The sequence below is a fragment of the Meles meles genome, chromosome 6 (assembly GCF_922984935.1).
Source record: "Meles meles chromosome 6, mMelMel3.1 paternal haplotype, whole genome shotgun sequence".
Lineage (NCBI taxonomy): Eukaryota > Metazoa > Chordata > Mammalia > Carnivora > Mustelidae > Meles > Meles meles.
Genome location: NC_060071.1, coordinates 46,303,100 through 46,328,042, shown reverse-complemented (window position 1 = coordinate 46,328,042; position 24,943 = coordinate 46,303,100). Strand labels below are relative to the sequence as shown.

At 34.8% G+C, this 24,943-nt stretch overlaps 1 protein-coding gene across 4 annotated transcripts in view; it reads left to right on the top strand.

The window, feature by feature from the left end:
* Positions 1-24,943, top strand: part of VPS13C (vacuolar protein sorting 13 homolog C) — a 194,540-nt gene that overhangs the window by 147,751 nt on the left and 21,846 nt on the right. For all 4 annotated transcript variants that reach the window (XR_006818611.1, XR_006818610.1, XM_046007341.1 and 1 more), the window contains 13 exons: positions 1,805-1,909; positions 2,586-2,750; positions 4,677-4,805; positions 5,401-5,534; positions 7,235-7,361; positions 11,133-11,368; positions 17,750-17,891; positions 18,977-19,117; positions 19,900-19,981; positions 20,100-20,169; positions 20,805-20,916; positions 21,038-21,151; positions 23,077-23,216. Coding sequence is in view for 2 of the 4 variants with exons in the window: in XM_046007341.1 (XP_045863297.1) it covers positions 1,805-1,909; positions 2,586-2,750; positions 4,677-4,805; positions 5,401-5,534; positions 7,235-7,361; positions 11,133-11,368; positions 17,750-17,891; positions 18,977-19,117; positions 19,900-19,981; positions 20,100-20,169; positions 20,805-20,916; positions 21,038-21,151; positions 23,077-23,216 (1,697 nt within the window). In the remaining 2 variants the exon portion in view is untranslated. The remainder of the gene's footprint in view (positions 1-1,804; positions 1,910-2,585; positions 2,751-4,676; positions 4,806-5,400; positions 5,535-7,234; positions 7,362-11,132; positions 11,369-17,749; positions 17,892-18,976; positions 19,118-19,899; positions 19,982-20,099; positions 20,170-20,804; positions 20,917-21,037; positions 21,152-23,076; positions 23,217-24,943) is intronic.

Genomic DNA, 24,943 nt, shown 5'->3' with positions numbered 1-24,943 from the left:
AATAGCTTTTTTGATTTCAACTTGGTTAGATTTTAGTTCTTTAATTTCTCTAGAAAGGGCTTTTATATCTCCAGAGAGGGTTTCTCTAATATCTTCCATGCCTTTTTCGAGCCCAGCTAGAACCTTCAGAATTGTCATTCTGAAGTCTAGATCTGACATATTACCAATGTCCATGTTGATTAGGTCCCCAGGCTTCGGTACTGCCTCTTGTTCTTTTGTTTGTGGTGAATTTTTCCGCCTTGTCATTTTGTCCAGATAAGAGGATATGAAGGATCAAATAAAATACTAAAAGGGTGGCAAAGACCCCAGAAAAATGCGCTGTAACCAAACTAGAAGACACCCCAAATTGTGGGGGGGGGGGGGAAGGGGATAAAAAGAGGTTTAAAAAAAAAAAAAGAAAAAGAAAGAAATTTAAAAAATAAAACAAAGAAAAAAATATATATTTTAGATAAACTAGTCAAAAAACGTTAAAAAAGAAAAGTTTTAAAAAATTTAGTAGAAGAAAAAAAGAAAGAAAAAAAAATTGAAAAAAAAAATTGAATTAACCGCAAGACTAAAGAATCATGGGGAGAAAGCCATAAGTTTCGTGCTTTGCTTTCTCCTCCTCTGGAATTCTGCTGTTGTCCTAGGTATTGAACCTACTTTCCTTGATAGATGAACTTCATCCTGGCTGGATATTTTGTTGATCTTCTGAGGGAGGGGCCTGTTGTAGTGACCCTCAAGTGTCTTTGCCCGAGGCATAATTGCACCGCCCTTACCGGGGCCGGACTAAGTAATCCGCTCGGTTGGCTTTTGGGAGCTTTTGTTCCCTGAATGTTTTCCGTAGAGTTCCGGAGGACAGGAATGAAAATGGCGGCCTCCCAGTCTCCGGCCCGGAGGAGCCGAGAGCCCGGGGCCCCACTCCTCAGTGCACCCCCAAAGGACAGCACCCAATCACTCCCGTATCCCCAGCTTCCAGCCGCGCTCTGAGCTCACCGAGCCTGCGACCGGTTCAAGATAACCCCGTGCTGAGAGTTCAGTCCGCGGCTCTGTCTCTGTAGCTGGCTTCTCTGTTCTAATACCTGCGAGCTCTGCGACACTCAGACACCCCGATCCTTCTGTGACCCTGCGGGACCTGGGGCCACGCTGACCCCTCGTGGGCTTCACCCCGGTTTAGCCTCTGGAGCAATGCCCCTCAGTGGAACAGACTTTTAAAAGTCCTGATTTTGTGCTCCGTTGCTCTGCCACTTGCCGGGAGCCGGCCCCTCCCCCCGCGGTCTATCTTCCCGTCGCTTTGGATTCACTTTTCCGCCAGTCCTACCTTTCAGAAAGTGGTTGATTTTCTGTTTCTAGAATTGCTGTTCTTCTTCTCTTTGATTTCCTGTTGGATTTGTGGTGTTTGCAATGTTTAGATAAGCTATCGAGCTGATCTCCTGCTACCAGATGTAGTCTCAGGCTGCTACTTCTCCGCCATCTTGACTCCTCCCCTCCTGTTAGCTCAATATCTTAAGTGTAACACTGGAAAATACCAATTTACTTTATGGTTTGTTTGGTTTTTTTAAAACAACAGAGGATCCTATTGATATACATCTTTAAATTCACTAAACTCATTGCATAGGTGAATGGGAAGATTGGAACTCTGGTTTCATTTTATTGGCTTTTAGAATGTCTGTGGTTCTATGACCCATTGGCCATATGGCTTTGATTATTTTTTTGTGTCCCATGATACTAAGTAAATTTCTAGTGATCTAACAACTTTCCCTCAAATAAAATATTAATATAGCCTTTTAGGTTTCTTATATGATGGTTATATGTTCTGGTGTAGGTACAATTGAAAATTTCAACTAGTGCCTGGTCCAGTGGATTTTCATTGGATACAGTGGGAAGTTACGGGTGTGTGAAGTGTCCTGCCAACAATATGGAGTACCTGGTAAGATTCTGCTTGCTTATTTACCTCTGATTTCATTCACATTTTCTTTGGTTCGTTAAACTAGCTAGATTCTAAGGGGTTCAGAAATTTGAGTTCAAAGTATTGTGTAAAGGACTGTTATCTCTGTAATTTTCTCTGGCCACTAGTATCAGGACAAAACCTGAATTTATAAAAGTTTAAGACAGTAAGTTGAATCCTCATTCCATTATTCGCTGCCAAATGTTTCTTAAATATTAAATTTGATTGTGAAATTTAAGTAATCTGATGCCAGTGGACCTGTTTTATTGCCACTTTAAAATTTTCATATTAGTTCATTAACAGAGAGACAATAAAGCAGCAGAACTGAGCCTCTTCACTAATTTAAAAGAATTTATGTTTGGAATCTTAAAAAATAAAGAATATAAATAAAATAAATATTATAAGTCATTGTTAGTTAGATTACCACTTGGTATTTCTTGCATTGATTTCTGAGGGAACCAAATTAAGGAACCAAAAATTTTTCTTAGTGAAAAGATAAGCAGTAGTTGAATATGGCTTATATAGTTACTTTATTTTAACAAGTGTTATTTTAAAATATTTTAAGAAATTCATGTATGAATGGGGTATATGTATGTACATTTCAAAGAAACTGTATAAAGTACTGAGAAATTATACACTTGTTTTTTCTCTGATACAGGTTGGTGTTAGCATCAAAATGAGCAGTTTTAATCTTACACGAATAGTTACTCTGACTCCCTTTTGCACCATTGCAAACAAGTCATCATTTGAACTAGAAGTTGGTGAAATTGCAGCTGATGGCTCAATGCCCACTAATAAGTGGAACTATATTGCTTCTTCAGAGGTAAAATTTTCCTTTACTACAACTGGCTCCTAAATTGTACGAATAAATATGGCCGTATAAATAAGAATCACATATACTTCTTTGTTATACTCATTTTGCTATAATATTTTTGTATTAAAATATGATAGCAAACCTTGGCTTTGCTTTTGTACTGTAAACACATGTTAAAAAAAGAAGAAAAGTACTGGTAATATTTATCAGCAGCCAGTCTAGAGGGCTAACACCCAGTCTCTAGTTCTTCCTATATGTATAGAACATATGGTTGTGTATTGTGAAATGAAGATAAAGAGAATGTACTATGAATTATCTCAGTAGTCAGGATAATGTCTCTGCATTCAAGAAGCATATAATCTTGCTGGGGGGCTTAAGACTCATAAATTAATACATGGAAGAAAATACATGCAAAGTTATAGGTGGTTTTAGAATTTCTGAATAGATTATCTGAAAGTTTCCTTGAAAATTTCCTAAAATTCAACCCCCTCACTTTACTGAGAAGGAAATTGAATCTCATACTTCCCTAACGTCAGTACAGTTATTGGAAGTCACCATTATTGTGGCCAAGATTAAAAGGGAGTGTTTCATAGAAGAGATGGCATTTGAACTAAACACTGATGGTTCAATAAGATTTTAGGAGTGAAGAGAGTGAGGGGAAGAGGACAGGTGCAAAGATGAGCATTCCTGCTTGAATTTGCCTGAGTTTTCAACCAAACCAGCTGAGCTTAAAGAACCATTCTTCTGTATACCTCAAAAACAAAATTGTGTGTATGTGTGTGTGTATATATGTATATAAACTTAGCAAGAGGTTAAGAGGAATGATTCCAGTTATATAAATTTAGAGCTCTGAGAGGCATGGGCTTTCCAAGGCACTTAGAATGATCTCTGTTGACTCTTAATCTCAGGAAACAAACTGAGGGTTCCTGGGGGGTGATGGGAGAGGGATAGAGTGACTGGGTTATGGACATTGGGGAGGGTATGTGCTACGGTGAGTGCTGTGAATTGTGTGAGACTGATGATTCACAGACCTGTACCCCTGAAGCAAATAATATATTATGTGTTAATTAAAAAGATCTCTCGGGGCGCCTGGGTGGCTCAGTGGTTTAAGCCGCTGCCTTCGGCTCAGGTCATGATCTCAGGGTCCTGGGATCGAGTCCCACATCCTCGGGCTCTCCGCTCGGCAGGGAGCTTGCTTCCTTCTCACTCTCTCTGCCTGCCTCTCTGCCTACTTGTGATCTCTCTCTGTCAAATAAATAAATAAAATCTTTAAAAAAAAAAAAAAGATCTCTCAACATATAAATGCTCATTATCATTGATGTGTGTTTGATAATAGTAACATTTTCATTCAGAGATAGAATTTACCTGGTATTGTATAATAGAGGGACATTTTGTATTTTATTAGGAACTAAAACCTCAGTTTTACAGATAAGGCTCAGAGAGGTATATGCTTTGATTAAGATCAAACAGTTAGGAAGGTAATTTTAGGACTTCCAGCAAGGTCTGTGGTATTCTCTTCTCTGCCTTCAATTGTCTTTCTAGTTTTTCTAGGCTAAGATAACACTGAAAGAATTCATAGTGCATTATGGAATTATAATGGGATATGCACAAAAGCAGATGTTTTAAGATTATAGTTTTTAAGTATTCAGGACATTTGAGGCATTCTTAATCAGTAAGCTCTTAATTTCTCATATTACAGTTATTCCATAAGTGCATATAGACTAATAGATCTGTGTTCTTCTGATGGAATTTCTTTGGTTTCATAAATAGCCCTTATATTGTTAATTATCTTACCATGAGATGTGGAGGAAATGTTTTAAGAAACTTAATAATAATTGTATCATGATCAGATTTAGAATTGAAAACTTAATTAGCCATTGTCTTACTGATACCCCAATATTGTTTTAAGACTGATATTAACTTTTACTTTTTCAGTGCCTACCCTTTTGGCCTGAAAATTTGTCAGGCAAACTTTGTGTGAGAGTGGTGGGCCATGAAGGATCCTCCAAACCATTTTTTTATAACCGACAGGATAATGGCACTTTACTGAGCTTAGAAGAGCTGGTATGTCTTCATGGTTTTTAATTTAATTTAATTTATCTTAATTTAGTTTAATTTCCTGTTATGTTTTCATGTTTTAAAATACAATGTCTTCAGTTTTCAAAATCTGCTTTAAAATATTTTATTAAAACATGCTATAGGGGCGCCTGGGTGGCTCAGTGGGTTAAAGCCTCTGCCTTTGGCCCAGGTCATGATCCCAGGGTCCTGGGATCGAGCCCCGCATCGGACTCTCTGCTCTGCAGGGAGCCTGCTTCCTCCTCTCTCTCTGCCTGCCTCTCTGCCTACTCGTGATCTCTGTCTCTCAAATAAATAAATAAAATCTTAAAAAAATAAAATAAAACATGCTATAAAATCTACTACTAATTGAATTTAAATTAAAAAAATTCAACTGGAAAAAAAATCTACCAGTAATCATTTGAATATGCTAATATATATATTTGTAAGGTGCTATACATGTATTTGTAAGAGATCAGAGCCAGTGTGCTTTTCAGTAACAACTTAAGAAAACAGACTTTTTATGTCTCCATAACTGATTGAAATTCCAAATGTCCCTGCAAGTGAAACCAATGCCTCAAACAGATTTTTTTTTCTGCAATAGAATGGGGGTATCTTGGTGGATGTAAACACTGCTGAACACTCAACTGTCATAACCTTTTCTGATTACCACGAGGGATCTGCACCTGCCCTGGTAATAAACCACACATCACAGGACGTCCTCACATACAAACAGAGGTATGAAAAACAAGGTGCATGGGAAATCTCATTTGCTTTTTACTGGCCCACAGTCCTTTCTATGTGTTTTTCTTTGAGGTCCCATAGAAGGACCACAGTCCTTTCTGTGGGAAATGTGTTTCCCATTCCATGTGTTTTCTGGTTTTAGTATGATAACACGGAACACATGCTGTTTATTTTAATACCCTCAGCAGGTTTTGGGACAGTTCTCTATATTCCAGTACATTAATATTCCTGAAGCAAAACTTATAAATATTCATATCAAGTGGGATAAGTCAAAACTATTAACCATCTCACAGCAGTTCAGATTAGGTTTTTTAGCCAAATGTTTGATGCCAAACTAATAGAAAAATTTTTGGACTTTTGGAGCTTTTAAAATTTCAGAATTACAGGGCGCCTGGGTGGCTCAGTGGGTTAAGCCTCTGCCTTCGGCTCAGGTCATGATCTCAGGGTCCTGGGATTGAGCCCCGCATTGGGCTCTGCTCCGCAGGGAGCCTGCTTTCTCCTCTCTCTCTGCCTGCCTCTCTGCCTAGTTGTGATTTCTCTCTGTCAAATAAATAAAATATTTAAAAAAAAATAAAATTTCAGAATTGCATATAAGGAACTGTGTCAGCTGTTGGAGCATTATCATTCTTTTGTAAGTTGCAAATGTTCGGTGAACCTCTCCCTTTAAATCTTTATCAAGCTGTTTTTGCCTCCCTGTCCCCTGCCTTAGGAGAGGTGCTAGAAGATTCAATGAGAGGACAATGAATAGGTAGTGGTGTTGAATATAAATATGGAATGATAGGAATTTTGTTGTTCTTGCTTGTGCTGTCATTTGACTTGGATGATACCATTTAAGGACACAACAGATAGTTTTAAACCTTTAAAATATATATTATATATTTGCCAAGACTTACTATTATAAATCTGCAAGGCATTATTTTATATAAGTGTCAAATCTTATATATACCTAAGGTTATTTTTACATACAGAATTATTTTATATAAAATAATGCCTTATAGATTTACCTGTTCTTAATTCTCCTGACTGGAATCCACTGGGAGATTTAAAATTACAGAATGGGATTGAAACCTAATTGGGTTCCTTTTGTTGTTGTTGTTCCCTGGAAAGTTTTTTGTAATATGGACTATACTTCTTAAACTTTAATGATTTGAATCTCCCAGAAATCTTGTTAAAATGCAGATTCTGATTAAGTAGGTTTTAGGCAGGGCCCAGGATTCTGTACTTCCAGCAAGCTCCAGGTAAAACTGCTGCTTCTCCATAGACAACAGTTTGAGTAACAACAGTGTGGACCTCATTTTTGTTTTTCCCCAAGACTCATGTTTCTTAACTGTTGCATTTGATTAAAAAACTTAAATTTAAGCACTGAGTGACGTTCTACTGCTGCTAAAGGATTTATTGTTTATAGCTTTTCCTGCAGGTGAGCCCTGAGGTGCCAGTTTGTTTACTTTAATAAATTCCATGGCCTGCATCAGTCCGGAGCACACTGCAACTTCAGAAAGGCAATATTCCCATCCCTCAAGCTTTAAGCCGTTAGTTTATTGGACATTTTAGGGTACTTATTTTTAGGCAGAGTTCTGTTTATTAAGAAAGGCAATTTTAGAAGATTTTTGTGCCAGTCCACTCCTCTGTAAACCACAGGTCTCGGTTACTCAGGGCCTGCTGTTTTCATCTTCTCTCTGGTGGTTGTGTTTCAGTGGGTCACAGGAGGAGGTACACTTGGTGCCAGGAGAAGCTCGACTTTTTGCCTGGGCAGATCCTACTGGTACCAGAAAACTTACCTGGACATACGCAGCAAATACCGGAGAACACAGTCTGTTAAAGGTAACATGTGATGTGAATGCGTGCTGTAAGAGGGGCCTGGTGGTGAAGGAAGCAGACAGGCCAGCTTCTCACTGTCATGTTTGTCCTTAATCAACTAAAAATGAATTGGAAATATTTTCAAAATAGATCAGTGTTGGAGTTTAGATTGCAAGTAGTTCATAACAGTATTTTAGATTAGTCAAAATAATTTCTTTACAGTTTAAAAAACAGGCCTGCTTTATCTTGTCCGAGTAAAGACCAGTGAAGTATCTTTTTATATATACCTTTTTTTAAAGAAAGGAATTTTAAAGCTAAGTAAAAACAACTTTAATTTGAACATATGCATGCCACTGTTGGCTGTGAGGTTTTTAGGCATATTTTCCCAATGAAGACCATATATTTTAATTAAAGGAATCGGACAGTATGCAAATTAACCCACAGAAGGAATTTAATGAAATAATTTATTAAAATAATATTTAGGTAGCTAATATAGTCTAATTTATTCAAATATGTTATTCTTAGACTCTTAAACTTTGGGAAGGTCTTAAGGATTCACCTACCAGCCTTTCTCTAGCGTAGGAATTGCTCCTATGTTAGTAATATAGATCTTTTGTTTCTATAGAAATATATTCTGTTACGAAAAGTTCATACAGTGTGTCCTGTTCCGCTGTCTGATGATGCCAGTTGTTAAAAAAGCTTTATTTACTTTTGCTTTAAAATGATAATCAGCTAGTAGTGGCCGAATTATCCTCTCCTCTATTCCCTCTGAAATACCCATAAAAGAGACTTAACCCACTTTTGAAAAATCAGATAGTTCCTCTGTTACAAGATTCTTGGAATAATTTTCACCATAACAGTTTGATGGAGCTATACTGCATTGCCTATGCTTTACTTTTTACAGGACCAAAACAAAGTTTTGTAACTGGTACAGAGGCTTAAATTCCCTGATCCTCTTGGCTTCTCGGCTCAGAGACATGGGAGCTCTAGCAGAGGTCTCTGACTGTGCTGGTATTGTTTCCCTCTTGTCACATTTAACGCTGCTCAGTAACTACAACACCCAGTGGTAGTATATAGACACTAGAGAGAAAGTGGGAAAGAACTCCTGGAGGAGGATATTCAGATCTGTATACTGAGGCAGATTGAGGAAGAATCTGGGAATAGTGTATGTGGGGATTGTGGTTTTTAATGTTTCTTTTCTATTTGGTGTTAGAGAACCAGGGAACCAGGCAATAGGAAAAGGAGATAATTATGCCTCAGTCAGCACCTAATCTGCCAGATTCTGGAAACTGACCTAGAAGCAAGGCAGTTGCCCATTCCCTTGTTTGCTAAGTCGATTTGAGAACAGAGTTCTACTTAGGCCCAGGTGGGCATGGTGAGGGAGTTCAAAGAAAATCCATACATTATTGACAAACACTAGGTCTAAACAGAACTTTCCTTATTAAGTGTGAATGAACAGGGGAAAAAAAAAAACAACAAAAAACAGCAACATGGGGTTTATGAAAAAAAAAATAGCTCAGGAGAAAAATGTGGAATTATCCTGTAGAATCAGGTGATTATACCCCTGAAACTTCTTTTACTACAGGAGGACCACGAGAAATTTTCCAAGTTTATGTCTTGCATCCTCAACTAAGTTACAAAGCTGTAACAGCTATGAAATAGAAGAATGCGTGGTGAAATAAAAAGACACACCCAAATGAAGTAGAAGTAGAGTAGGGAATCAATATATTCTGTTCATACCATAAATACACCATTTAATCTTAAATTCTAATTACAGAAGTACAGATTAAAGTTTTTGTTTTTTAAAAAAATCTGTTAATAAGTAAAACTAAAATCATTGGTAAGAAAATTTTAAAGCAATTGAGAAAATGAAAATAAAGACAATTTTACCCTTAGAGTAAAGGAAGGAGACTTAAGGAAGTATGTAACAAGTGGCAAGTACCTTTTATTGAATCTATCTCCTGTGTTAATGCTTTCTGCATATTATCACTAATTCTTATGATTGGAATTCAGGACTGCAGGTTAAAATTCAAAACCAGGGGGTGCCTGGGTGGCTCAGTGGGTTAAAACCTCTGCCTTTGGCTCAGGTCATAATCCAGGGTCCTAGGATTGAGCCCTGCATCTGGCTCTCTGCTCAGCGGGGAGCCTGCTTCCCCCTCTCTCTCTGCCTGCTTCTCTGCCTACTTGTGATCTCTGTCTGTCAAATAAATAAATAAAATCTTTAAAAATAAAAAAATAAAATAAAATTCAAAACCAGGTCTATCTGACTTAATAGTCCGTGGACTTTTTCCGTTAAACCATGCTTCCCATCAATTATGATGGTTTAACTTCCCATCAGTTATGAAAGTGGTTTAAATTCTCCTATTTAAAAGACAAAACTCAGATTAAGTTAGAAAACAGTATCTAAATATATGCTACTTACAAAAGATATGTCATAACCAAACTAACACAGAACATTATAAGCATGAAGAGGCAGTAACGATTTAGGAGGCAAACAAGTAAAAAGAAAGCAAAGTTGTTGATTTTAATTTCTGTACAACTATAATTCAAAGCAAAAACTTTAAATAGAATATGATGATATGACAGAGTAATATTCCATTCACTCAGTCTTAAAAATGATGAGTTCATGCCATTTATGAAAACATGGATGGACTTTGAGGGTACTATGCTAAGAGATATAAGTCAGAGAAAAAAAATACCTGTATGATTTCACTTAAACACTGGAATCTAAAAAACAACAACCAACCAACTAAACAAAATCAGAAACAGACCCATCAATACAGAGAACAAACTTGTGGTTGCCAGAGATTTAGGTGGGGGGTGAGCAAAATGGGTGAAAGGGAGTGGAACGTACAGGCTTCCAGTTATGGAATGAGTAAGTCATGGAGCTGACAGGTACAGCTAGGGAATATAGTCAGTAGTACAGTAATAACGTTGAATGGTGACAGATGGTAGCTACGCTTGTGGTGAGCATAGGATAATGTAGAGCGTTGTTGAATCATTATGTTGTCCACCTAAAACTAATGAAACATCGTGTGTTAACCATACTTCAATTAAAAAAAAGCAATAGACAGCAATAGAATAGGTTGCTGATAAACAGCAACCAAACTCAGCTGTTCCTATTCTCTTGATAAATCCTTTGTTTGCCTTTTTTTCTAAGAAAGCATGAAATTAAAAGTATATAGTAGGTCCTTGTACTGTTTGTTGAAATGAACTCTTATATTTATGTAGCCCAGAATGAGGAGGAAATCATTATTTCAGTCTCTAAAAACACTGACCAAATCAAGTCTTACATTTTTAGTGCTATATGAGACCTTCAGCCAAGAAGGCTTTACAAAACAGTACACACTAAGAACAAACAATAGTTTTATATGGTGTGATTTATAGAAATATTTGCAGTGTTGTAAGTTATTAAAACATAAAAATAAACGAGGTTATTTTTATGTGAGGTTACTCTTCTAATAAACTTAGGATCCTCTCTGTCTTAGAGACAAATAAGCGTCTTAGGACACAGGTGCCCTTGCAGGGTACTCTTGTTCCTGCTGAGTGCCCTTGGAGCAGTCAAGTGTAGGGTACAAAAAAAATCAAGCACTATTAATGTTTGTTATTGTTTGAAAGCATTGGTGAGTTAAAATACATTATGACTTTAATTAATTTATGTCATTTTGATGGTTAGCTTTCCAATTTATAGTCACGTTTTTTAAATTTTTCTAAATGTTCTCAGATACTGTAGTTTAACTTTATGTAATAAAAACTTACTGCTTATAGGATGAATATGGTCTTTATTTTCCCCAGGATGAATGTGGCCAGTTTCCCTATGATGCAAATACTCAGATACACTGGGTATCATTCCTAGATGGACGCCAGAGAGTGTTGCTTTTCACTGATGATGTCGCCTTGGTTTCCAAAGCACTGCAGGCAGAAGAAATGGAGCAGGCCGATCATGAAATAACCTTTTCTCTCCACAGTCTTGGGCTTTCCCTGGTTAACAATGAAAACAAGCAGGAAGTTTCATATATTGGGATAACCAGGTATGGAAGAAGGAAGATGGGACATCAGAAATCTTTAAAAAACATTGAGTTCATAATATCAAGTTTAATGAGAGTAAATAGCTGTTCTGAATTTTTATATTCTTTCAGCATAACTTATGAATAGTTTTTTTTTCACTGCTAATTGAAAAGCCCCTAAGATAGAAAGATGACTAAGATAATGCCTCTGTACTTACTGTACTCATCATCATTTGGTGGAGAAAAAAGAGGTTTGCTTCTTTGCTTTTGGTATGTGTTGTTTTGATGAATTATGATAACAGAAATGCTACAAAGAAGTATATAAATGTGCAATGGAAGTACAGAGATAGAAACAGCTAAGTTGTTTTGTGCAGTAGAGACTGAAGAAACTGGCCTGGATTAGAGGAAGCCGACAAGAGTGGGTCAGATAAATTAGAGGAAATATTCATGGAGGAGGCAGTATTTGACGTGGGTCCATAGTCTTTAATGGGTGATTATTTAGAACGCTTTAATAGTGATGGAATCAGTTATTTGCCCTGATTCTGCTTGTATCTGTATAAGAAAAGTATTTGAATTTATTTATTTTGACTTTTTAAATCTCACTAACTTTGGTAAAAGACTCCTTCTTTTCTTGGAGACTGCTGGATAGAATGGTTACCATGTTCCCATGTATAACCATCATAGTGTCAATATCAATAATCATGTTTAGTGAAGTAAAACATTAAGTCAATAAAAAGATCACATATGTAACATACTTCTTACAACACCTGATGGATTAAGAGTTCTATAAAGGGCATGCATCCTGGGGTGCCTGGGTGGCTCAGTGGGTTAAAGCCTCTGCCTTCTGCTCAGGTTATGATCCCGGCTCAGTGGGTTAAAGCCTCTGCCTTCTGCTCAGGTTATGATCCCAGCGTCCTGGGATCGAGCCCAGCATCGGGCTCTCTGCTCAGCGGGAGCCTGCTTCCCCCCCTCTCTCTCTGCCTACTTGTGATCTCTGTCTGCCAAATAAATAAATAAAATCTTAAAAAAAAATAAAGGGTATACATCCATTGATATAATATTAATATATTTGTGTATATATGAGAAATAATATTCTTTTGGTTATATACTTGAGAATTTTATAGTATTTTTAACCTAAATATGAAAATAATTTTTTTAAAGATTTTAATTTATTTATTTGACACACAGAGAGAGATCACAAGTAGGCAGAGAGGCAGGCAGAGAGAGAGAGAGGAGGAAGCAGGCTTCCTGCTGAGCAGAGAGCCCGATGCGGGGCTCAATCCCAGGACCCTGAGATCATGACCTGAGCCGAAGGCAGCAGCTTAACCCACTGAGCCACCCAGGCGCCCTGAAAATAATTTTTAAGTCCTATAAGTTCAATTTCTTCACTCTGTTGTTCTTTGATATAACTTATTTTTACTTTAATACTACATATGTTACTACATTTTGTCAGACTGGTCCTTACTCATAAGGACTTTTAAAAATTCATCTGAAAGAACTTGGTTATCTTTTTTCTGATGCAGCAAGCATTTAATAACATTCAGTGAGGATGTGTACTGAGGAAAAATAAATCAGTTATATAATTTTTAAAGATAAACTTACTTTTTAGGCAGTTTTAGGTTTCCAGAAAAATTGGCTGTAACAGTATACTAAGTTCTTATATGCCCTGCATTTTCCCCCTATTATTAACATCTTGAAATAGTGTGGTACATTTTTTACTGTTGATGTTCTAATGTTGATGCATTATTATTATCTAAAGTCCAGTGTTGATGTTGTTTGTTATGTCTGCTCTTAGTGTTATAAATTCTATAAGTTTAATACATCCGTCATTACAGTGTTCTGTAGAATAGTTTCAGTATCATAAAAAGTCACCTGTGTGTCACCTTTTCATCCCTTTCTCCCTCCCTCTGAACCTCTGGAAACCACTGATCTTTTTATCGTCCTTAGGTTTTTACCTTTCCCAGAAAGTCGTATCATTATTGGAATCATATGTATGTAGCTTTTTCAGATAAGCATCTTTTACTTAGCAATATTTTTTTAAGTTTCCTCATGTTCTTTTTGTGTTTGATAACTCATTTTTAAAAATCACTTGATACTATCCCATGTCTGGATGTGCCAATTTATTCACCTATTGAAAGACATTTTGGTTGCTTCTAAGTTTTGGCATTTATGACTAAAGCTGCTATAAACATTTGTAGGTTTTGTGTACAAATAAGTTTTTATCTCATTTGGGTATATAACAAGGAGCGTGATTGCTGGATTTTATGGTAGGATTATGTTAAGTTTTATAAGGAATTGCCAAGTTGTTTTTCAAAGCAGCTGCACCATTTTGCATTTCCACCAGGAATGTGTGAGTGAGCATTCATTGCCCCACATCCTTGTCAGCATTTGGTGTTGTCCATGTTTCAAATTTTGGCCATTCTAACCGGGATGTAGTGATATGTCATTATTGTTTTAATTTGCAATTCCCTAATTCCATGTGCTTTTGAGTATCTTTTCAAATGCTTATTTGCTATCAGAATATCTTTTCTGGTGAGATTCAGGTCTTTTGCCCATTTTTAAATTTTTCATTTTCTTATTAAATTTCAAGAGTTCTTTGTACCATTGAAGTAAGTCTTTTATCAGATATGTGTTTTGCAAATATTTTCTCCCAGTCTTTGGTTGTCTTTTCATTCTTTTAACAGTGTCTTTCACACAGAAGATGTTTTTAATTTTAATGAGACTGGGGCAGTAGGGGTGGGGGGATTTTCTTTCCTGAGTTGTGCTGTAGGAGTTGTAGTGTAGAAGTAAAAAAAATGCAAAGTTAAGTGCATTTTCTCCTGTGTTACCTGCTGGATTTTATACTTTTGTGTTTGATATTTAGGTCTATAATTATACATTTTGAGTTAGTTTTTGTAAAATCTATAAGTTCTAGGTCTAGATTAATTTTATTTTATTTTTTTTTGCATGTTCAGTTCTGTCACCATTTGTTGAAAAGATTGTACTTTTTCCATTGAATTGCCTTTGCTTCTTTTCAAAATCAGTTGCCTATATTTGTTTGGGTCTATTTCTGGACCCTTTATTCGCTTGGTGTGATTGTTAGTTCTTTCACCCATACCACACTGTCTTGATTTCTATAGTTTTGTGGTAATCTTAAAGTCATGTAGTGTCAGTCCTCCCACTTTTTTCTACTTTAATATTATGTTGACTATTTTGAGTCTTTTCCTTTCCATATAAACTTTAGAATTAGTTTATCAGTTAGCTGGGGTACTGGTTGGGATTGCTTTGAAGCTATAGATCAACTTGGAAAGAACTGACATTTGACATTATTCAGTCTTCGTATGGGTGTACAAGGATCCTTGTATTCAGATCTTTGATCTCTTTGATCAGACTTCTCTAGTTTTCCTCATATTGATTCTGTGCAAATTTGTTAGATTTTGTTTATACCTAAGTATAAACATTTCTATATTAGAACTATTTCTCTGGTGCTAATATAAATATTATTGTCTTTTTAACTTCAAATTTCAGTTGTTCATTGCTGATATGTAAGAACACAATTGATTTTTGTATATTAACTTTGTATCTTGAAACATTAGTTGCAGGAATTTTTTTTTATTGATTCTTTGGGATTTTCTGCATAGACAGTCATGTCATCTGAGAACAAAGACAGCTTTATTTCTTCTTTCCTAATCTGTTTACCTTTTATTTTCTTGACTTATTGCATTATCTAGGATCTCCCAGTGTTGAATAGGAGTGGTGAGAGTAGATGTACTTGTTCTTTGTTCCTGATCTTAGTAAGAAAGCATCTAGTTTCTCACTCTTTTTTTTTTTTAAAGATTTTATTTATTTTTTTAAATTCTTTTTTTTTAAGATTTTATTTATTTATTTGACAGAGAGAGAGATCACAAGTAGACAGAGAGGCAGGCAGAGAGAGAGAGACAGAGGGAAGCAGGCTCCCTGCTGAGCAGAGAGCCCGATGCGGGACTCGATCCCAGGACCCTGAGATCATGACCCGAGCCGAAGGCAGCGGCTTAACCCACTGAGCCACCCAGGCACCCCTAGTTTCTCACTCTTAAGTATGATGTTAACTCTAGGTTTTTTGTAGATGTTCTTTTTCAGGTTGAGGTTCCCCCACTCTCCCTAATTTGTTGAAGAGTTTTTGTCATAAATTGATGTTGGATTTATATTATTTATTTATTTATTCATTCATTCATTCACTTTAGAGAGAGAGGAGGGGCAGAGGGAGAGGGAGAGAGAGGATCTTAAGCAGGCTCCACACCCAGTGCAGAGCCTGACTCAGAGCTCGACCTCACAACCCTGAGACCATGTTCTGAGCCAAAATTAAGAGTTGAATGCTTAACCCACTGAGCCACCCAGGCAGCCCAAGATTTATATAATTTATAGTAGATATTTTATTCATTATCTTCATTGACTAAATACATAATATAGTGAGGACATTGTTAACAGTGTCATTGATTAATACCAACAAACTGTTAAATTAAAATATTATGGGGTTGTATTTTATCATTATGAAAACAGTCTTCTCTAATCAGGGATCAGCAAAGTATGGCCTGTGAGCCCAATCTAGTTGATGACCTGTTTTTTAGAGACTTTGGCCTAAGAATTTTTTACATTTTTAAATGGTTGGAAAAAATTGAAAGAAAATAATATTTTGTAATGCATGAGAATTATACAAAATTCAGAGTTTGTTGCCCATAAGTAAGACTTTATTAGAACACAGCCTTGCTTATTCCTTTATATATCTATGGCTGCTTTTGCACTGCTGCTTTGCACACAACAAAGGAAAAATAACTTGAGAGTGTAGATTACCACACATATAACTATCCTGCAACTTTTGTTTTTTATTACTAATGCATACTGATCATGTTAAAAGAAGTAGAGAAAGTGAACTTTGAGTCTCTCTCTTCCAGGTCACAGTGAGTTGTTAAATGAAATGGCAAAGCATTATTTTATTATGTAATGACCCTGTGCTAAAAGAATATTTACAGGGGCACCTGGGTGGCTCAGTGGGTTAAGCTGCTTCCTTTGGCTCAGGTAGTGATCTCAGGGTCCTGGGATCGAGCCCTGCATCGGGCTCTTTGCTCAGTGGGGAGCCTGCTTCTTTCTCTATCTCTCTTTCTCTGCCTACTTGTGATCTTTCTCTGTCAAATAAATAAATAAAGTCTTTAAAAAGAAAACAAAAAAAGAATATTTAACTGTGCTAAGAGAATATTGAAATTTCCAAACTAAGCACTTGTCACAATATACCCACCTCACAGGAAAGGAATGGCCAGAAAAATTTGAAAATTTAAGACAAAATAACTCATACAACAGACTTTCTTTACAAAAATAAAAAACCAAAAAAAAAAAAAAAAAAAAAAAACCAAACCTGAATGACTCATCCATTAGCCAGGCAAGGAACATCTTTTACCAATGGTGAGGTAATTGGAATCACCTGAATGTAGCAGCTGACGAGAGGTGTCCAGAGTTAATAAACTTAGGACCCTTAGCCTTTTTGTGAAAACAGTTGCTTGAAGAACTGCGGACATTCTGAGCAACATCAATAGTCAATTAAAAATAAGGCAAATCATTTTGAGTCATTTTCCTTGGCTCTTAATGGGTCAACAGGTGTTACCCATACTGCTCACTTATTGTGTATTTGAGAAGCCAGTGCTGAGTTTGAAGTGACTAAAGAATTAGCCTTTATGAATACTGACTTTGAGCCCTAATAATGAAATAATGTTGTCACCCCTGAAAAAGGTTAAAAAAAATTTTTTTGTAAGTATGTATGGTGACAGTTGTTAACTAGGTTTATTGTGATGATCATTTCACAATATATGCAAATATTAAATCATTAGTGTACCTGAAATTAATGTTATGTCAATTATACCAAATTATATGTCAATTATAAAAAATTTTAAAAACTTTTGATCTTGGGGTCCTGGGATTAAGCCCAGCATCAGGCTCTCTGCTCGGCAGGGAGTCTGCTTCCCCCTCTCTTCCTGCTTGTGATCTTTCTGTCAAATAAATAAAATATTTTAAAAAATAAAACAAAATTTGTACTCAGTTGTTTTTATATTTTGAATCTGGTCAATTAGAAAAATTTGTGCAATTTTTTTCTCTTGTTATTTAAGCACTTAACCTCAATTTTGTCTTAGCCATTAAGTCTAAAATATTTACTATATGGCTTTTTATGAGAAAAGTTTGTGAGTTCCTTAATAGATTGATGTCAATGTGTGAGAGAAGAACATTTCCCCTGCCCCTTTTCCTTATGTACTTTTATAATACAGGTGTATTTTGCTGCTTAAAAAAAATCTTGTACAATTTTCATAGAAGATTTATAGTTGTAATAATTTGAGGTTGAATAACAATTCTAGCAAGCCTAATATATACAACTAATTTAATATTCTTTGTGAATTGTTTTAGTTCTGGTGTTGTTTGGGAGATGAAACCAAAGCAGAAATGGAAGCCTTTTAGTCAAAAGCAGATAATGTTGCTGGAACAGTCCTATAAAAAATATCAAGTATCAAAAGACCATGGATGGATTAAACTAGATAATAATTTTGAGGTATACCAGAATTTTTTTGTTTTGGTTTTTATATATGTATTTCATCGGTGCATAATAAGTAAGGAAAATTTAGAGAAAAATTTTGTGTGCAAAATTTTATCCAAGTAAAAAATGTGTGTGCAGAAACTAATTTATAACAAATGAACTCTTATTTGTTAATAGGATTAACATGACTGATAATCATTAGTACATTTTAAATCAAAATACGTTATTAAATCTTATACTGTGAAACATAATTTAAATGTTTCTCTTTTGCATTTTTGTAATTTCTTCTGTTTATAAGACAGTTTCATGGAGCTTGTTTTCAGTAAGATTATGCAGAAATTAATATTGCTTATTGGAATTTTTGTTCTGTTTTGAATGATACTAATATATATTGGTAAATAAAGTCTGTGCAAAATTACTTATTTCAGTAATGAAAAATCTGTAGAAAAATCCGTTCAATTAAGTTCATTAAATGTGAATGATTGTTGGACTTGGGTAGATGTCGCAAATATAGGTGTACTCTCTGCAGGCCCTTACACTATTGCAGTTGAAGGTCACTTTTGCCCTAAGAAGACCCCAGAAGCTTGACTGCAATTTCTCATTTGCTTTGGTTCAGTTACACACTTCTATTTATTCTTTGATTGTTTAGTGGTTGGGTTTGCATTGATTACCAGATATGCTCCCCATCCCAACCCTCATCCCTATAAAGGTTGGCCATGCTCAAGTGAAAACAAACTGACATAAATAAGCTCTTAACTATTCATTGTTTAACTTTGTTAGAACAAAATTTAAGAATTACCTAGAATTACTCATTATTATTGACATTTTTTAAAAAAATATAAAACATGGTTTGTTTTCTTTAACTGCAGTTTATATAATTGGATATTTCCTCAGTTGTTTTCTTGTTTTCCTCATCATTTTGGTGGAAAACTGATGATTCTGCTTCAAAGATCTCAACTGTAGATCACCTTAAGGCAGATCTTTTGGTGGAACATAGAGATTAAAATGTTTTCTCCTTTCAGTTTGTGAGTGAGTGGGTATTTAAAAGGGGCTATCCTGCTAATACCAAATCATCATAAACATACGTGCTTTTTCCCCAGGTCAATTTTGATAAAGTTCCCATGGAAATGCGCCTCCCTGTTCATTGCCCAATAAAGCGAGATTTTTTATCAGGGATTCAGATTGAGTTTAAGCAGTCTCCTCACCAGAGAAGTTTAAGAGCCAGATTGTACTGGCTTCAGGTAACATTGTCATTTTCAGTTCAATAAGTATACCTAATCACTTTGGGAAACTTGGGGGTAAAAATTTTTCTGCAAGACTCTAGCATACATTGTAAACAGTATTTTTCTTTTTATTTGTATATTTATTCCCTTTTCCCATGTATTCTGTGGATTCTCTATACTTAGTGTCCCAAAGATTGTGACTATTGAGACTATTTAATTTGACCAGATGGCCTGCAAGAGTGTTTTCCTGCACTGAAATTGTTATTTTTAAATAATTCCTTTGAATTTGTCATGGGATCCCAAAATAAGATTTTCTCTTGTCATTCTACATAGGAGTGGACATTGGAGAGTATTTTTGTCTACTTGCTTTCTTGCTCCCTTCTTGCTTCCCTTCCTCTCTTCCTTTTAACTACTAAATACTACTTAGGGCATTTTAATTCTTTTTCTTCTAATTTCATATCCTTTTTCCACTTACATTTTACTTAAATTATAAACTGATGAAATCTCACATTATCCATAAGCACAAATATTTTGATTAATAGTGTATATGCTACACAGTGTTAATGCAATTATGAGGAAATTAAATATTTCCTTATGTAAAAGGTTGCCCTTGCTAGCATATGTATGAATTTTAGTTTTAAAGTGAAATTTCTAATAACACCACATATACAATGCAAATATTTAATTCTGATGAAATTAGTAGCCTCTTCTATAATGTTATCTCTAAAACTAAAAGTTATTACGTTATTTCAAATCCTGCTGAATTTTCTTTTCTTTCTTTTTTTTTTTTTTTTTTTAAGGTTGATAGTCAGTTACCAGGTACAGTGTTTCCTGTTGTATTTCATCCTGTGGCTCCTCCAAAATCTATTGCTTTGGATTCAGGTAAAAAAAGAAAAAAATTGAGACATCCTATTTTAAAAATTAAGTAGACATTATTTTGATCTAGTATAAAGCTTGATTTTTTTCTCTGATTTTTTTTTGTTTTCTTTCTTCCTCTTAGAGCCCAAACCTTTCATTGATGTGAGTATCATCACAAGATTTAATGAATACAGTAAAGTATTACAGTTCAAGTAAGTAAAGATTCCCCTATTTAACTAAAGGAATTTAAAACGAGAATCTATTTTGAAGATAAATTTCACTCCTGTGAGGCTGACTTCTGTATAAAACTTATTTTCTACTTGAACATATGAATCTACTTATGGTTAAGTCATTTTCTTGTTGAACTTAATATAATAATAGTCCCTCTATATTTTAAGGTGTAAAGTTCCTTAACCACTTTTCCTCTTTGTAATTCTAATTAGAATATAAAATAGCCAGTGAAATATAAATGATATATGTATTTGCGAAATGTGCTCTTGAAACAGTTGCTGTAGCTCTTAGAAATGGAATAATACATGCTATATCAATCATCTAATGGTATTTGTCTCTTCTGTAACATGATAAATATGGGATTTGGGACTTTAAATGCTTAGTATCAATACAGCAGTATTACCACCAGTGAAATCTTAACTCTAGTGGTGCGGGATGGGGGGGCGGGGGGACAGTTCAGTTAAGGATACCTTGATCTTGTTAACGTAACACTTTTTTTAAGACATGAAGGTGTAAAAATCTTGTTGTGACTTCTGGCCAAACTCAGAATTTAACATTGAAAATTACAAGGTTGGATAGAAACCCTTTTCTGTCTTTTAAAAATTTTTTTCCTCAGGTATTTTATGGTCCTCATTCAGGAAATGGCCTTGAAAGTTGATCAGGGGTTTCTAGGAGCTATTATTGCACTGTTTACCCCATCAACGGACCCTGAAGCTGAAAGAAAACGGGTAACAATTTTTATTTCTTGGGAAAATTGTAAACTAAAAAAAAATAAATAAAAAATCAACCATTCATTGAACTAATTAGAGAAAAAAATTAAAATACTATTCTTGATATTATTTTTTTCAGACAAAGTTAATCCAACAAGATATTGATGCTCTAAATACAGAGTTAATGGAGACTTCAATGACTGATATGTCAGTTCTTAGTTTTTTTGAACATTTCCATATTTCTCCTGTTAAGGTTTGTTATAATTATTATTTTTAAAATTGTGCAGAATTGTAAGATTTTTAAAGGCTCTGTGTATAAAAGTGTGTTTTAATTTGCATCAAATATTTGGTGGGAATTTTGTTTGATTAATTGAAATAATTAAGACAATTCTCTGTAACATATGTATAACCATAATTCCCACAGAGAAACCGTCAGAGCATGTTCTCTAGTCTTGAATTAATAACCCCTTTATTCAAGGAAGGAGCTGACAAAAGCATTTCTTAATTAAGCGAAGAAGTGCTCACCAACATTTAATGTTTTGGTTGCACTTTGTAACTACTATCACTGTCTAAACAGAGAGCTATAATGGGTGCCCTAACCAGAATGTGAAAACGCTGAAGTAGGTATTATACTGTTGATGTGGTGTTTTTCACCCTTCCAAAATTTGATTGTAACTAAGGGAGTGGAAAATTGGATACCTTTCACTTGCCTGATTTTGTACTTTATAAACCCATTTACTTTTCTCCTTTTGTTGTTCTTTCTGGGTTTTATAGGAAGAGGTGACTGCTTAGTAAATTCACAAATGCCACCAACCATAACTCTCTACACTTGTGTAATGGGCCAGATTTACAATTAAGTAACTCTAAAATATTGATGATCCTTTACTTTCTCAAAAACTGTTCACAGCACATTATTTTCAATTGCATACACCAATCCCTTTGGCAAAGTAAATTAATTTATAAAACGGAATTGAATTATTATTTTAAATTGATATTCTAGTTTGGTATATTAGACATTTATAGTGTAAGGTTTAAAATCTATATCATTTCATGTAGTAGGTTATACACAATTTCTCTTTCATTATTAAGTGAAAATCACTTATGAGTTTGAACAATACCTTCAACAAGTATTTGCTGAATGCCTACTATCAAATTTGCTCTGGAATGTATAAAATGACTTCCTGGATTTTATAATCTTAGGGGAGTGTTAAAGATTGTTAATTTATTGATTCATGATTTTACGCATGTTAGGAATTACACCATGAGGTTGAGTAATTAAGATCATGAACTGTAGTTGTTTTCTTATTCCGTGGTGACTTTGCCTTAGGGAAAGGTTGGACCTCTGTCCACCTTAGCTGACCTTTCTGGATCTGTATACTCCCTGACTCTGCAGTGGGCAGAAGTCCACATCAAAAGAGCAAACAAAACAAAACCCCAAACCAGGCTTTCCTGATTTTACCCCACGCCTCCTCTGTTGAGCTCTACCTTGGTTAGGTAAAATGCAGAATAAGAAAGGAGAGTCATCTGATTTATTTGCCTTTATAGACTACCTTCTGCTTGTGTCTTTTGCCATTATTGCACTACCGACGATACAGCACAAAGTAGAAGCTAAATGGGAAATGTGAAAATCTCGTGCTTCAGTACTGAGTTAAGGAGTCTGTGGAGGCTGAAACCTTAATACTTCTTAAAATTTATTTAGCAACGTGCTAATTGTTGCTGTCATTGTCATGTTGTTACTTATTATTGTTGTATAATTATAATTGTTATTATTAATTATTGCCATAAATTATTTACCTTAGTTAGATGAAAATAAATTATTAATTATTTTGACTGGTAGACATGTTTTGTATGCCTGTTGACATGTTTTTCTTCTTAAAATGATTATACTATTTTTGTAAAGTGTCTTGAGCCCCTCCATATAAACACAATGGTCTTTATTCACTTTAGATAAAATTTTAGTTCTTTGAAACAGACTAATTTGAATTATATCAAAAAGCAAATCTGAGAATCAGGTATTAGTGAGTTATCCTGTGTGGCGTGTAGAGTAACAAGTAATAGCTTTCTTTAGGACTCTGAAAGATACAGCATCTGTTTGTATCAAAAGATCTGATTCCTATGTATGTAAATTTTTTGTTTTTGTTTTTAGCTTTTATTTATGAAACATTATTTTTCTTTTAGTTGCATTTAAGTCTGTCCTTGGGTAGTGGAGGTGAAGAGTCAAACAAAGAAAAACAGGAAATGATTGCAATTCATTCTGTCAATCTGCTATTGAAAAGCATAGGTGCTACTCTGACTGATGTGGATGACCTAATATTCAAGTAAGATTTATGTTAAAGTCGATGGGGAGGGTTTTCTACCAAGGTTATGTTTCTGAATATTACTTCTGCCCAAGTGGGCTAGAATGTTAGCTTAGAAAATGTTAATTCTTACTATATTTGAAGCTTGGCCCCTTTCTAATTATGCGTGTTAGATAATGCTTATTTTACTCTTAGTTTTATATTTTCTTCAGTTATTCTATGTTGATAATACATGAATACAGAATAAAAATGGAATTATTTTAGTAGTAGCTTATAAATTGACCATGTTTTAAAGCAAACTTATATTTAGAAATATGTAGCAGTATGGTGAGATTTCAGTATAATTGTATGGAAAAGTATAGAAAATAGCTCTTTGTAGCATTTAATCCGAGAATACTTATATGTGCTAGACATATGTGAATTCAGTGAATGTTTATTGAATTGAATATTGAGCAATGGTGTTGGAACAAGTAGTTCCTTTGGAGAAAAAGAACCCATTTGTATTATTTCCACCTTATACATACCAAATTTCATAGGGATGGAAAGGATTAAATATAAAATTCAATTGAAAAAGACTGAGGAAGATATCAATGTTAATTGTCAAATCTCGAGTGAAGGAAGTCTTCTCAGTGTAAAAGCAATGGGAAAACCTGCAGTGGACAATACAAGATAGATTTGACTACATAACAGTTAAACACTTCACAAAATAAAATCAGTGGAAACAATTAGAAAATGAATTGGGAAAATACAATGACGAGTATGTCAGAGAGAAGATTGATAGTCTTAATATTAAACATTGATAAGGCAAACCTAAAGATTCCATTGCCGGGGCACCTGGGTGGCTAAGTCATTAAGTGGCTGCCTTCAGCTCAGGTTATGATCCCAGAGTCTTGGGATCCAGCCCCTGCTCCGTGGCAGGAAGCCTGCTTCTCCCTGTTGCATTCCTCCCTGTTTGTGTTCCCTCTCTTGCTGTCTCTCCCTCTCTGTCAAATAAATAAACAAAATCTTAAAAAAAGAAGATTCCAGTGCCATAATTGCTAGCAGACAATAAGGGAGAATTTGCAAAAGGGAAGATACAGTGGCTGATAGATATTTGAAATACTCAACTTTATCATTTATCACATAATATATACAAATAAAAGCAAATTATCAAAGATTTCAAAATATGAATAATCAATACTAGAGAGGGTTGGGTCTAATAAATGGGAATTTTTAACTATTTGTATGAGTGGAAAGATTTTATATATCTTTATCTATATATATTGATACATATCTCAAAGCCTCAAATGTTTTTTTAGTAGTTTTTAACTATGTAATTCTTTTATTGGGAATTCAGTCCAAAAAATAATCATGAGCTACAACCAAAGAGTTATATTCAAAATTTACATATAGCAGTCCGAATTATTATTGTCAAGATTTGGAAATGTCTGACAGTGGGAGAATTGTTTTGTTATGACACTTCCACATGATGGAATGCTAAGCATCCATTAAAAATGGTTACATAGAATTTTGAAAACCTGAGAAATACTTATTCACAATATTGAGTGTAAAAATGCATACAAAATGTTTTAAATATTTTTTAATTGGATAGAAAAGAAATCAAAGTGCGAAAATGTCAAGAAAAATAAAACTAAAAAATCCACAGTATGATGAGATTATGGTTGAGTTTTTCAGCTTTTTTACTCTGTGTATTTATGAAAGACTTGTATGAGAATGTGCTACTTTTTTTTTTTTTTAAGATTTTATTT